Below are 13,376 nucleotides of genomic sequence, written 5' to 3'. Positions count from 1 at the left end.
AGGCTATGTCATGAGTGTCATGACTATGACAAACTGGACGGAGAATGTGATGGGGGAGGTGGTGAATAAGGGCTACCTAAGTGTGCGCGCGAAACGGATGATGGTGCAGGGGTGATTCTGCAGACGGAGCTCCCTTCGTGCTCGAAATTCGTTACATTCTTTCTCTTTGACATCCGATTCCCTGCTCGCGCGGTGGTTCAGTCACATAAACAAAAATAATAATAACGGGACATTAAAAAGTAGGTACACATAAAACAAATCCTCTGGAGGGCACCTTCTGCACGACGACAGTTCGAGACCGTTTCCGTTCAACGGGATCCGTGCGTGCTCTAGGGACGAATTCGCGATGTTCAACGGTGCAGATCGATCGTTTGTCTAGAGGATGCTTCACCATCGCTTCAGTAGCCCCCTCGGGAGCACTGTTAGGAAGAGCACGCACAGCGCAGTCCAGCTCCGCGGAGGAGGCAGCAAAAACCCCCAGAAGGAGCTAGCAGAGCAGGCAGAAGAACGGCCTCCGCATTCACGAAAGAGGGCGGTCCTTTCATACCTCCAAGGCGCGAGCTAGAGTTCGCCACGGAAAGGGGGTCTGCGGGTCAAAGAAATGTGTCTGTATAGCGCTTTCCTGTGGTTCGGGCCAGGAGAAATGAGTTGTGACGATTATAAAACGCATTCTTGTATAGGGCTTTGAGAAGCTGGAAGTGTTTCCGGCTCGTGTGTTGGCGAGCACTTGCTTCAGGCAGCCTTACGTCGCCTGTAGGCTCTTGTGCAGTCATCGGTCCACCAAGGAGCGCAGCTCGACAGACATTCTTCTTCTTCCTCCTCACACTTTCGTGGCCTGATCCACCGTGGGATGTTTGGCTAGGGCTACATACAACGACGGACGAAAAGACAACACATCGTCTTCGCATAAGCCCCTTAGATCTCCCTTAGTGGCTCACTGCAATCTTTTGATTGGAAGAAGAAGGAGAAGAAGCGGGAGTAGTTTTCGGTTCTTGATCCCGTACTACCCGTACGAGGAAACTGTTCGGGGTGGGGGGGGGGGGATATGTTTATTGAAAACTGATCGGGATGATGCCGTGATTGGCCCAGTCTTTTGAACAGCATATATAGCTGAAAACGTGTCTTCCTGTCGAAATGCAGGGAAACGGGCAGAGGTCTTGACAGGTTCGTGGCAGAACTAGCAGAACTATAGCAAGAATGACGTCCCGTGGACGACTTATTGTTTTCTGTTTACTGTCAATGGTTGCTCATAGGTGGCTACAAAATTAACATATCCGCTCGTGCAGTGACGGGTTGCTCCAGAAGCATGCCGTTCTCTCGCGCGTTCTGTAATGCTTCACCAAAGAACGTCAGCATCCGCCGTGTACAGTCGAAACGATGGGATCGTCTTTTGGCATCTCACCGAAGCCTTACGCTCAGCACACCACCTTCCAGTATGTCGTGTTCATCATCACCTTCACCGTCCTGTCGTCGCTGCTAGTGGTAACCACCCCCCTGCTGATCCTGCGGGCTCAAACCTGCGTGGGCCTGGACTGCCTCTCCATGGAGCGCGACCTGCGGAGGTCCATGGATGTCACAAAAGATCCTTGCCACAACTTCTACGACTACGTGTGTTCCCGCTGGGCAAGACTTGCCGGGACTCGGTACACTACACCGTTGCAGAAGTACTCCACTAACATGGACAAGTTTCTGCTTCGAAACATGGTGCTGAGGTCCATGACGGAACTTAAGGACGTTCAAGACATCCGCGACAAAGCGACCACACTACTTGCGAAGTGCGCGCAACGTCTGCAAATGGAAGATCATCTGGTAAATTTCCTTCGTTCACTGGGTCTGCCTTGGCCGTCAAGATCCGAAGCGACTGCGCAGGACGTTCTCGATATTTTCGCCGGTTCGTCTTTGGACTATGGCGTACCTGCCATATGGTCCTTCCTCGTTGGCCGTAATCCGAAACGTTCACAGGAGAACATTATTTACCTGACCTTCGATTTTCATCTGTCCCGGTGGTTCAACCACTTCCAGAGGCTCGAAAATGCTGGCCAAGTGAGACACTACCTGAGAGCATGTGCCGAGACAGTGGGCGGAAAGGGGCAGTCGTACGACCGCATAATTCAAGACGTGCTCCTTATCCACGGTGAGCTGAGCAAGAAGTTTTCCTCCATGTTCCGTGTTCTTGAGCCAGGATACTTGGATTACAGTGATATCGAACTGCGCCTCGCCGTGAACAAGCACCTACCAGACGAGTCACAACAATGGCCCCAAGACGAGATACTATGCCTTCAAAAAAGTGCCTTCCGAAAATTCACTCACGCGTTCCTGAGGAAGCGTGAGAAGCTGATGCAGCTGAAGCTGTACATAGGAGCGTACCTTGTGTGGTATCTGTCTCCGTTGACATCGACCTACCTCACAGGTGTTCTAATGGAAGGGATGGGCAGAAAGGCCAACCTCGATATTTACGTCATGCAACGCTGTTTCGATGCTGTCGGTCGCGTGATGCCTCTGGTCGTCTGGAAGACCAACATGAACGCCGTAACAGAGGCTGCAAAAGCAGTCGTCTTCAGGGCCTATAGAAATGTACGGCAGTCTATCGTGCAGGAGACCCATTCCTACAGCCCGGAAGCAGCCGTCGACATGGAAAAGCTCGTCGCGTCCCTTAAGTTGAACGCCTTCAATTTGAGCATTACCTGGGACATACTCGAGAAGGCTTACGCTCACGTTCCCAAACTGAGAGGACGCTTCTTCGACATGTACAGCGACTTAGCTCGAGCGACGGCGAAGTCTTCCAAAGCGTCCATGAGAAAACCATCCAATGACCTGCTCCACATCCCGGGCATTGTCTACTATAACATCTACCGCTTGTTAGTATGCCGCGAAACACGGGTTCCTAAGCCGTTCATGTTTCCGCCCATCTTTTCGATCTCCGCGCCAGCGACTGTCAGGATGGCTACGCTGGGAACGAATTTCGCTACCAGCATCACAGAGTTGTTTTACTTCGCGTACTTCATGGATCCTGAATTCGTGACGTACCCGACGGAGGTGTTGAACCGCACGTTGTTCCCGTGGCAGATGCGAGAGAAGTTCTTCGCTCTGCAAGACGCCATAAAAGCTCGCTACGGATTACGCGGTGGCGATTTATTCTCCCTGCTGTTGCAGTCTATCGGCGTAAACTTTGCCTACGCGGCCCTGAAGAAATTAGGGAAGGACGAAAACAGCAGAGGTTACGAAAGTTTTCCTCGCGATCGTCTGTTTTTCCTGGTGACTTGCTTCCTGGAGTGTCATAGCGCAGGTATGGACGTCAAAGGAGAACAGACGTGCAATTGGGTTGTTCCACAGACAAGTGGTTTCGCGGAAGTCTTCAAATGCAAGAAGGGCCAACGAATGTTCATCGACCTGCAAATGCAATGGTGAACATTGCAAGGAACTACACAGATAAGCCCACGTGTACTATACTATATTGATATAAGCCTTGTAGGATGCACTTGCCATCCTAAATGTTTCAGTTGCGCAAATGACTTGCATCCTCGTAATATACTTTACCTATTGACCTACTTGTTTCTCTTATGATTATGTGGTATAGGCAGCGTATCCTCGAGTTGCGGGTAAAAGCAAGGGGACGAACAAACTTACAGCACTGGCCGAGATTCGTACATGTTGGCTGAGGTGTACTTCTCTGTCAAGACGTCAAAGGGCGGTATGCGTGAGACTTATAGGACCCGCCGAGCTGGCACTTATGACCTTCTCTATGTGGAACAGAAAAGTGACAAGTGCCGAGCGGTTACTCAGACACCAGTCATATGTTGAAAAGTATGGTGAATTCATGTAGGCTCCCAGGTTACTCTCTTGCGACGAGCTGTGGCAGCATGGGGAGTGTATTCCTCCATGCCGCAAGTCACAGGCCAAGACACCCAGCGAATTAAGCTCGTCGCATTCTTGCTGCATGGTCTGTGTAACTCAAGCTGAAACTCTTGCGATAAGACAGATACAAGTCAGCGAGCGGTGGTGTGTCCATTTTTTATTTTTGTTCTCGTCAAAAGCGTAATGGTGTCGTCTGCAAAGGGTGCGATTATTGCTACACTAAGGACCCATTTCACACTAACGTTTTTGTCCTCCGTTTGCTTCAAAAATAAGCATAAAAGGGGGCAAACGAGTCTCGTATGTGCCAATGGGTTCCTTTTGGCTTCGTGAAGATCACGGACAAAAAAAAGAAAAAAAAGTTAGTGTGAAACAGGCCTAAGGCTCTGTCGGGTGTTCTGGCCATGGATCAGACAAGGACAGCTGATAGCTTCACGTGTCATCAAGCAGGATAAGAGTTTCCCTTTCTGTCCTCGAATGTTTCCCTGCGTTGATCAAAAACAAGTCGAAGTCCTTTGCTAGAGTTTTCCTGTATCGTCTAAGCAAGGCTACTGAATGGCCACTACTGAACGGAGTCGCTACTCTTTACGCAGCAGGTCCGCTGATACACTATCACGTAGGGTAGTAGACATCTCCCTGTTTGTAAACAAATGACGTCATACTGTTCGACAGCGCCACCAATTTGGTAGAGTTGAACTACGCTCGAAGCTAGGAGCGAACAAGGTCGCGCCGGAAAGCCACGGTCTTGAGGTGATTACGATGGTCCCTGAAAAGGAACCTTCGGAACACGTGCCCATTCGTGGAACCCAGCCCTCCCCTTCCGTTTTGTGTCGGTTTCGGTCTGTCTACCAACGTCATGATGACGTGTCTCGGCTAGAGGTCTATTGGGTGGACGGTACCACGGGCGGTACCCATTCGGGTAAATTTAGTCTTCTATTTTTCAAACAGGTGTTCGTTTTCACTATGCGTGGTAACAGAGCTAAAAGCGGGACCGTCTCAGAGGACACGTACGGAGGAAAAATGAGGTGTCGGGACCCTCAGAGCGAAAAGTCGGGGGGAGGGGGGTGGCGACCGCTCTCTCTGCCCCAATCTTCGGACGCTCCTGAGTAGGACCCCTAACAACATACGACAGTCACGTGAATGCCCAGGTCAAGCCACGCGCTCCTTACGATATCTATATTCTACAATCGAGAGATTATAAACCTGCGCAACCAGCACGTCGCAGAATCAACGAGCACCAGATACAGCACTAAATAGATAGGGTAGATACACTGCAATAGACTTTAGATGCATGCCACAAGCTTTAATGAGCATGTTGTGTAGAAAAAATGCTGGATACCCGGTACAAGAATGTGTGGCATCATTGCGATAAACGGCAATAACTACGAATATGACGGCATGTTCGTGCTGCTCACGGAGATTCGTTGCCATTGTGCGGCGAGGATGAGAAACCCACAACAGGAATCGGGCTTGGCGACGGTTCTTGATTCACTGTAGAAGACGGAGGGGTAGAAGTATTGGCGACCGCCGAGGACGAAGAATACTTTACTTCGAACAGAATCTGTTGAATACGCAATTTGGCGAGGTCCTTCTGGTACTTTGACATTTGCCGTAGCTCAGAAATCACGTGTTTGCAAAAGAAATCGTCTTCGTCGTGTCTACCCATGTCCTGTTGCACGGTGGGCTCCTGGACTGCAGTCGTGTCCATGAAGTCGGGCTTGCTTTGAGAGTAGATATTTGGAGCGCTGCTGATGAAGGTGGCCGAATGCGGTTGAACAGCGAAGACCGCTGTTTGTTCCTTTGATGAACAACAGAAAATGATACTCGATCCTCAGCCAAACCACAGGTGCTCGTAGCACCGCAGAGCAGACGCTATAAAGGACATCATGGTATGGCATCGACTGTGGTGATCCGTCGTTTTTTTTTTTTTAAGCGCTGGAGCCTACGGTGTATGTACCACGATAAACACAAATCAAAGCAGTAATGAGATGGTCTTAACTGGCAGACAACATGCTTCCTAAGATCACCAGAAGGAAGGACGTTGCAGTGTGCAAGTAAATGCGTGTGCAAGGACGTTGGAGTAAATGTTCGCAGGAGCATTTTTGTAGCATTTTGCAGGAGCAGGATGTTTTTAATGCACGGTGATCCAGGAAAACGAGACATTAGTATATCACAAATGTTAGCAGAAAAGTTAGTTTTCTATCAATGTCCATGGTACAAGTACAGGCAATATAATAGGGCACACTCAGTTGTCTCACGACGTAAACACTCAATTATTATTATAATAGGGCACGACCGAAGACACTAAGATGCATCGGTGTCATGGTCGAGTGCCTCCTCACAAATACAAAGTACAAAACAAATGACATGCGGAGGTGAAGTTTGTCTTGTTTGAGTCACAAACGTATTGATCAGTGTGCGGTGTGGTGACCAGGGTGTGCCCCACACCGGACTGGTGGCTCCAGCACTCACCTGTGCATGTTGCAGGGTCCACCTAGTCAAATGTGGTGGCGCGGGAATTCTCGATTCTTCTTGTGCCAGAGGTCTCACTGTAAGGCACCTTCTCTGCTGTTCGTCCCGGACAGAATGTGTCTGGGGAGGCGAGTCCCGTGATTCGATTGTCGGCAGGATCATCGTTTCTTCCTCGTGGCATTGGAACACTTGGTATGTGTCAGGAGCTTCCTGTTTCACCTGTCCGGCCTGGAAGTAGAACTACGCTCTTGGAACAGCATATTCCTTCTCCGCTGTAGCCATAAGGCGTGCAATAATTTCTACATACGGGATTTCCTGCATAGTGTGCCATGAACCTTCCACCGTCCGACGCAAGGACCGAGCGTAAAAATTGCCAGGAACCAAAATGCTCCCACCTAGAGATGTACGCCGCTGCTGCAGACTTGCGAGACACTTCTTCTTTCTTCAGTTCTTTGACGAAATAGTCTCGCAGTGTCTTTATCTTATCCTTCACGCTTGTCACTACGCAAACGAAGAATGACTACAATCAACATCAACTGCAACTGCGGAAAAAATAGCGCGATCATGCATATCCACCGTCCAGAAAGTATTTGGCTACAGAGGTAAGACGCCGTGGCGTCGAGTCTTGAGTTGGATACATCATTGGTGAACGCCCGATTACAGATGTGTTCAAATGGGGTGGACACTGTCAGACAGTAAATTACCCCTTCTTTGGGGTCTCATCCCTGTTTCGATATTTCGCTGCTCGTTCCGAACATTAAGTGTCAACGCTACAAGGCACTTGAAAAAAAGCATTTGACTTACGTACCATCGAAATCGGGACCAAGCGCTCTCGCGATGGCTCGCATGGCGAGGTCACGCTTGTCCCTCTTGTAATATTCCGGGTGCCTGCTGTCCCACAGGAGGCTGTGCATCCGGTAGAAGCGAATCAGCTCAGATTCCTTCTCGCTGGACCACGCATTGTTGCGTCTTCGAGTGACTGCTGTTGCAGGTTCCATGGCGTAAATGTCGCAGTCGAAGGAATGCAGACGACAAAAAGCAGCGTTGCTCGGGCTGCGTTCCTCAGGCGTTTGAGCGCGTGCACGCCTGCCAGTCCGGCAATGCGCGTGCTGCTGCACGCGCGGGGTTGGTTTTTGCTTCGCTCTTCTGCTTTCAAAGCTGGCCACGACGTACAGAAATTACAAGTAGAAACGTATTTGATTTTCAACTGCAATGCGGCACTGCCGACGTTGTATTTGCAATACTTTTGTCTTACCGGAAGCATATCGACTGGATTTGTGAGTAGAGTCCCAGGTTTAAAAGGCTTACAAGTGAAATCACAAATGGTCCATGAAACAATTTCCACTCGCAAACCGCTTTCAAAGCCACTCGCAAAGTGGCTTATACAAAAGAGAAACTGCTGTGGAGCATTGAGATGCAACTTGCAGATCCACTTGGAAGCAGTTTTCACCTGAGATACAGTGCTCAGTTAACAGTTACGAATATACCATAGAAGAGTTTCGAAGCCTCGCAGATTTTTAGATAACCAGGAAAAATAAAGCCATATATATGCATCCTCGGTTCAGGATGTGCCGGATGGATGTAAAAGGTCATTACTTGCATTGCTCCAACATTCCAACTCCTTCAATTACTCTGGCGTACAGCGCAATGCGCGTACGATGTAATGAACCACAATAATCGATGTGTCACAACACCTTCAGGCATGAGCAGATGAACCTCCGTGGATGTCACCAGGGTTCGGAACCAAGACGTGTCCGATTATAACTGTTTTCGGGATATTAGCAGGCACAGAGTCTGACATTGGGTAGCCACAATCTCCTTTATTTACATGTGCCTAGTATACAAATTAGAGGCCCTGTCTAGGAAAATGTCAGCTGGGGTGCCAGAAATGGAACGAGAGACGGGGACCACAGAGTGAAGAACAGCTGACAGTGTGCTCCAACCGGAGGCGTCACTAGGAAGGGGGGGGGGGGGGGGTCAGTGGTTTGCCCAGAATTTTGTCTTTTGGGGGAGGGGGGTTATTGGGCTCCGCAAGGGGGTGCATTTACATGCTTTTGACAAAATAGTGCGCAATATCACAAAATTTTAGTGGGGTCTCCTCCAGGTTTGGGGGAGGGGAGTGTTAGGGGGGGTGTAGGGGACATCTGGATGAATCAATGGGGGGCGGGGGTTGCGAGGAATGCGGTTTGCACCAGGCGCCGCGGCGCACCAGTACGCTTCCTTTCTGTCTCGGCGGCGGGAATACACACAAACAACGTGTGGAGCCTTCTGGGAGCACGAGACCGTTTTTTTTTTCTTCTGCTTTTGATACGATATGGTTACTTGTCCTGTATCACATAGTATGGCAAGGGATCCATCATTGGGGGTGACGCAAAGAGCTATCGCGCACCGGGTGACGCCTATCCTGGTGACGCCCCTCTGGCTCCAGCTACTGCGGTTGTGGGAACATATGGCTTATGATTAGTCTCGAACAACGAACAGATGCGCTACTTCTGATGAGTAGTCTTCTTGCAGTGCTGGTGATTCCACGCGGATGTCTCTCACATCAGGAACAGAAGTCTTATTCTCGTAAACCCTGGGACGTCTTCGACGCGGAGTTTGGTCGTCGATTTCCTTACTTAAACTGCAGACGCCTTCAAAGAACCTGTTATCATAATAGGAAGATTGGAAATAAGCAGCCTTAGCATCCACCATGTAAAAATCACGTCTACCAGACAAAGCAGATGATGGCACGCAACCTGTCTACGTCACATTAGGGCTTCGGTCCCACTCTTCTTGTGAAAACGGTCATGTTTCCCAAGAGATTGCGCCGCTCCTATTTCTCTGACGTTGGAAGTATTGATGTCGTAGGAAAGCATTTTTTTCTATACAAATGTGCTACAGCGCCCTTTTGTTTATACATCGCTCAGCTGTTCTACTATAACGCGAGGAACATGACCATATTCTCATTTTTTGCTCATCTTTGCCAAGGTTTTACGCGATGAAAAAAAAAATAGCGCTATGTAGTTTTTTGCAGCGTTGTGTCCTGGGATACACAAAGTGTGCCACAGCCCCGTATTATTGATATTTGACGTAGGGTACAATGGCATAGAGAAGAGACCCAAGGTCAAAGGGTCCAGTCGGCAGCTGTCCCACGCGCGTTTCTCCCTAACGGGGTCATCCACGGAAACTGCGACGGTGGCGCCCCGCCGTAGGAAGCCCGTAAGTAAATTCAAGGTGGCTACTGTGAAACCGTAGCCTTAAAGGAGCGGTACGCTGTTATGGGGTGTATTACAAATAGCATGCAGTTCTCGCACAAGAACAACGATCGCAGACGACCTGTAACTTGCGCGAGGAGCCCTCTGATCTGAATGTGCTGCTAACACCCTCGCTCTCCTTCCAAAAACCCAATAAGAGGACGAATGAGGTTGACAGCTGTCCGTGACGTGCGTGGGAGCACCAATCAGGTGGCTCACTGTGTGGCACAGCTCAGCCGAAGCGACGGGAGTATATGGTCCGCACACACTGTGGAATGTCCGCAGCGGAAAAAATAAATCGGTGACATCCGAGAGTGAGCTTTGGCATTGACCAAAAAACAGCAAAACATGCCTCAAGAATGTTTTTTTCTGTTTTGTTTTTTTGCAAATACGACATTCTCAGCGTTAATATGTCCTGCATAAATTGTATATAACATGACCCCCCTCCCCACCTCCACTTAGGGTCTGGATTGGCATCTGGGAAATGCTTAACTGTGCAACAAACGTAGCTTGAGGACAAGGAACTGGCCTGGGAACAGAAATCGTTGCGACTATGTTTGCCAAGTCTCTATGCATGATTTTTGTTTTGTTGCAAAAGGTGGAGCATTTCACACCAATCACTAGTGGCAAGGCTAAATTATTGGTGACCAACAACAGGATCGAAGACATTCCAGATGTTGGCCATACTACTGTCTCAGGTAGCTAGGTGGTATTTACAAAATATTTAATCTGGCGACGGACCTTGTAGTGGTGGGAATGCGACTATACCTGTATAGAGCCACCTCCGCGAAAACGAATCGTTGTCCGAGGCTCAATAATATTCTACGTTCTACACCCAGCAATATTCTACCTGGTGCCAATGTCCAAACGGGTGAGCGTTCACTCTAGCCAGTTAGTGATGTCAGTATCGCAAATGGGAAAAGTATGAACTTCCTGAACAGGTACCGTATAAACCATACCACACTACGTGCTCAGCAAAGCAACAAGTGCAACATGAACGGCAAGTTATGCGTCCACCCGTAGCTCACCGTCGTAGTCTCTTCCAGTTCTCCTCCATTTTTGTATTGGCTTCTTCTACTAAGAAGCATAAATACTGAAAATAAAAAAAAAGCATGCTGAGAAAGGGCAGAGACACCTGTGAAGAGAACAAAAAAGTGTACCAGACGCGTACCCTCCTTCCATGCATGTACATACACAGTAAGTAGTTGATAAGCAGATGGTTAGACTATGCGTTTGTACTTCCGTACAGTAGGAGGCTTTCTTATCCGTAGTCCTGTACTGTAGCATAGGGTATCGTTTGGCACTATTTCAGAATTGTGAAATGTCTGACACTGTAATATGGTTGAAATAAAATAACTTGTGATGCAGGTCTGCTACTATGTACTACCACAAAAACGTGTTACACTGCAAATGCACGGCCGCTATCAAGCAGCGTGGCTTCATATCTGCAAAGAACGGTTTTGAGAAACTGGATTCCCTCTACTGTGGCACAACTTTGGCTGGCTGCCACACCACCTTTGAACCTTTGTGTACAAAAAAGGTCCCGAAGGAACCCTTGCATAAATATGGCAAAACGGCATTGCTTGTTTTCATCACCTTGTGCGACTCTTACACAACACAGATGCCATAGACTTACTGTGTGCGACACAAGCAGCTCTCCGTTTTTTGACAATGGGACCTCCATTGAAAGTGTACTGCGGACAGCCTGAAAGGAACACACTTATTAAATTATCCTCCTAATCCTGATATCTGAGTCATCAGTTTAAACCGCTTCCCCACTTACAAATTTATCATTTTTGTTCCTATAATATATGGTTACTTTAAAGGAGCAGTGCAATCCCCTTCAATAAATTTCTGGTTTAGGGTTTTGGAGCATTGTATGACATGCATCGCATTGTTATACAGTGAACATATTAGATCTGTAGCAACCAGCTACGCTAAGACATTTCACTTGAGCAGTGGCTTTCAAACTGTGGACCCCACGTCTGTGGACCCCACGGGACCCCGAGGGGGTCCGCTACGCGCTCGAAGACCGTCTTGGCCAGTGCTGGTCACATCGTCTCTGAGGGGGACAATACTGATATATCACGATATACGATAATAAAGAAGGCAGCAATATACTACGTTCTTATTTCCTGCATGGCGGTGCCTTGTTTGTTTGCCTTTCCTTGTTTTTCTTCACGCTGACATGAATCGTACTTAACTACGATCCTCGAATGGGTTCCGAGTGGTTTGGGGGGGGGGGTGTCCGACACAACAAGAAGTTTGGGAAACGCTGCGCTAGAGCACAAGAATTCGTCACAAGCGGTGATGCAGGTACGTACCACAAGCAGCTTCCCGGCCCTGTTCAGGGTTATGCCAGAGTTCCGGCAGCCTGCAGCTACACTTACAGCCACCTGCCATATGTTAAGCAACGGAAGTGGTAGGGACATTGTTGCTGTTCCAATGGAGCACTTACCAGCTTTCTAGCATCTTCAAGGGTTGAACACCTGACATGCAGAATGAACGGTTCAAACTTGAGAACGGCAGATCCACTATGGCCTTCTAGAGAGGACTCCTTATGCAGGGAGACACATTCATCAGAGAATAGAAATCGAAATACTTTTCAGAAAAAAAAAGGGGTAAAATGAACTGGTGAAATGAAGGGTGAACCATATCGCAGAACCGCAGAGAGACTCCTTGAACTTGTGTGGAACAGTACGATTTTATCGTTCCCCGTCCCGTAATCCCTGCCCATACACTCTTTCGTATTGTCGTCTGTTACAGATTAATGGCTATCAACGAAAATGATGAAATCATTTTCCAAAACAATCCCAATCTGTAACAAGGGGGTTCTAAAGGAACTTTAGATGAGGGAGAGGATTTATTCCTGATCTTCCCTCTCCTAAATGCACTACCAAAGGTACGACTTCGAAGGGCTTTTGAGTTTGGCAAGAAATCAACATAGAAGGGCAGAAACAAAACCATTATTCTTTTAAAACACCGAATTCAAATTGTGAACCGAAGTTGGGTTTGTTTGCTCAAGTGAAATTAACTAAAAACTGCTCTCTGAAATACACACAAAATTATTGATGTGCTGGAGAATGTAAAAAAAAAAAACTATTTGGATCAGTGTCAGCATTGCCTGCACCTCGGGTAAATAGCGATTTCAAAGGTACATATCAGAAGGTTGCCGTTACTGTCTCAAGAGCGAAGCAAAGAGACTACACACCACCGAGATGTTACACAACGAAAACTTAGCAGACAGGATCTCCAACAGACACTGTGTGAAGTAGTGACAAGCGCATAGTTACCAACTCATTACAGTCCAGCTTTTCGTGTGTCACATGGTGCCATATGCAGCCTTTCTTCTGAATACAGTAGCCACCCTCCGGATTGTTAGCCTGCACAAGCAATACATTCGTGGGTACAAGAAAGAGCTGTACGCAAACACTTAGACGCTTAGATCCACAAGCAACAGCTGCGCCAGAATGATATTTTGTATTGACATCCGTTACTAATTCTGTATTGTAGTTGGTGTGTAACAAATGACATGCATGCGCTCCGAAACAGCAACTACCTCCGAATTGGAAAATATTACAGTCCGTCCAGCACACGAGCTTGTGGTGTAGTACTGTGGAAAAGAGTTTATGAGCTGTACAACTCCCAGAATTTGAGCATCCACACTGCCTTTGCGACTGCTATCGAAGGACGACAGCCTGTTCAACTTCTCTTCGCTAAATTCACTCATGAATGTAGCCAATATAGCGTTGACACTTTACGAAGTAAACAAACCGCACGTGTACTTGTACTTCCTCTACGGCCGCGCCGTCTAGA

General features: G+C 48.2%; 2 protein-coding genes across 3 annotated transcripts; both read right to left on the bottom strand.

The window, feature by feature from the left end:
- Nucleotides 1-5,140: 5,140 nt before the first annotated feature.
- On the bottom strand, nucleotides 5,141-7,461 carry LOC135366183 (uncharacterized). Of its 2 annotated transcripts, none has more exons than XM_064598845.1 (4): nucleotides 7,133-7,461; nucleotides 6,632-6,825; nucleotides 6,325-6,564; nucleotides 5,141-5,650 (listed from the first exon to the last, which is right to left on the bottom strand). In XM_064598845.1, the coding sequence occupies exons 1-4, from the start codon at nucleotides 7,320-7,322 to the stop codon at nucleotides 5,264-5,266; spliced, it is 1,011 nt and encodes a 336-aa protein (XP_064454915.1). In that variant the 5' UTR covers nucleotides 7,323-7,461; the 3' UTR covers nucleotides 5,141-5,263. The 2 variants fall into 2 exon arrangements, with proteins under 2 accessions (XP_064454915.1, XP_064454916.1); XM_064598846.1 differs by having other exon boundaries at nucleotides 6,325-6,552; nucleotides 7,133-7,456.
- Nucleotides 7,462-8,129: 668 nt separating this feature from the next.
- LOC135366182 (tRNA wybutosine-synthesizing protein 3 homolog) lies at nucleotides 8,130-13,354 on the bottom strand. Its single transcript, XM_064598843.1, has 7 exons — nucleotides 13,120-13,354; nucleotides 12,854-12,943; nucleotides 12,019-12,117; nucleotides 11,885-11,956; nucleotides 11,197-11,265; nucleotides 10,589-10,653; nucleotides 8,130-8,968 (listed from the first exon to the last, which is right to left on the bottom strand). Exons 1-7 carry the CDS (start codon nucleotides 13,288-13,290, stop codon nucleotides 8,785-8,787), a joined length of 750 nt encoding a protein of 249 aa, XP_064454913.1. The 5' UTR covers nucleotides 13,291-13,354; the 3' UTR covers nucleotides 8,130-8,784.
- Between the last annotated feature and the right edge of the window lie 22 nt (nucleotides 13,355-13,376).

The sequence above is a fragment of the Ornithodoros turicata genome, chromosome 8 (genome assembly GCF_037126465.1).
Source record: "Ornithodoros turicata isolate Travis chromosome 8, ASM3712646v1, whole genome shotgun sequence".
NCBI classification, from domain to species: Eukaryota; Metazoa; Arthropoda; class Arachnida; order Ixodida; family Argasidae; genus Ornithodoros; species Ornithodoros turicata.
The sequence above is the reverse complement of the archived record's forward strand: the minus strand, read 5'-3'. Positions and strand labels throughout refer to the sequence as shown.

Excerpts from the sequence above, each read along its gene's own strand:
- LOC135366183 (XM_064598845.1), bottom strand. The coding sequence starts at position 7,322 with ATGGAACCTGCAACAGCAGTCACTCGAAGACGCAACAATGCGTGGTCC. Across the intron at positions 6,826-7,132 it reads GCTTGGTCCCGATTTCGATG|TGACAAGCGTGAAGGATAAG; the intron begins GTACGTAAGTCA and ends TCGTTTGCGTAG. Across the intron at positions 6,565-6,631 it reads CACACTATGCAGGAAATCCC|TTCTACTTCCAGGCCGGACA; the intron begins GTATGTAGAAAT and ends CCAAGAGCGTAG.
- LOC135366182 (XM_064598843.1), bottom strand. The coding sequence starts at position 13,290 with ATGAGTGAATTTAGCGAAGAGAAGTTGAACAGGCTGTCGTCCTTCGAT. Across the intron at positions 12,944-13,119 it reads TAATATTTTCCAATTCGGAG|GCTAACAATCCGGAGGGTGG; the intron begins GTAGTTGCTGTT and ends TTGCTTGTGCAG. Across the intron at positions 8,969-10,588 it reads AACTGGAAGAGACTACGACG|GTTCTTTGAAGGCGTCTGCA; the intron begins GTGAGCTACGGG and ends TTATGATAACAG.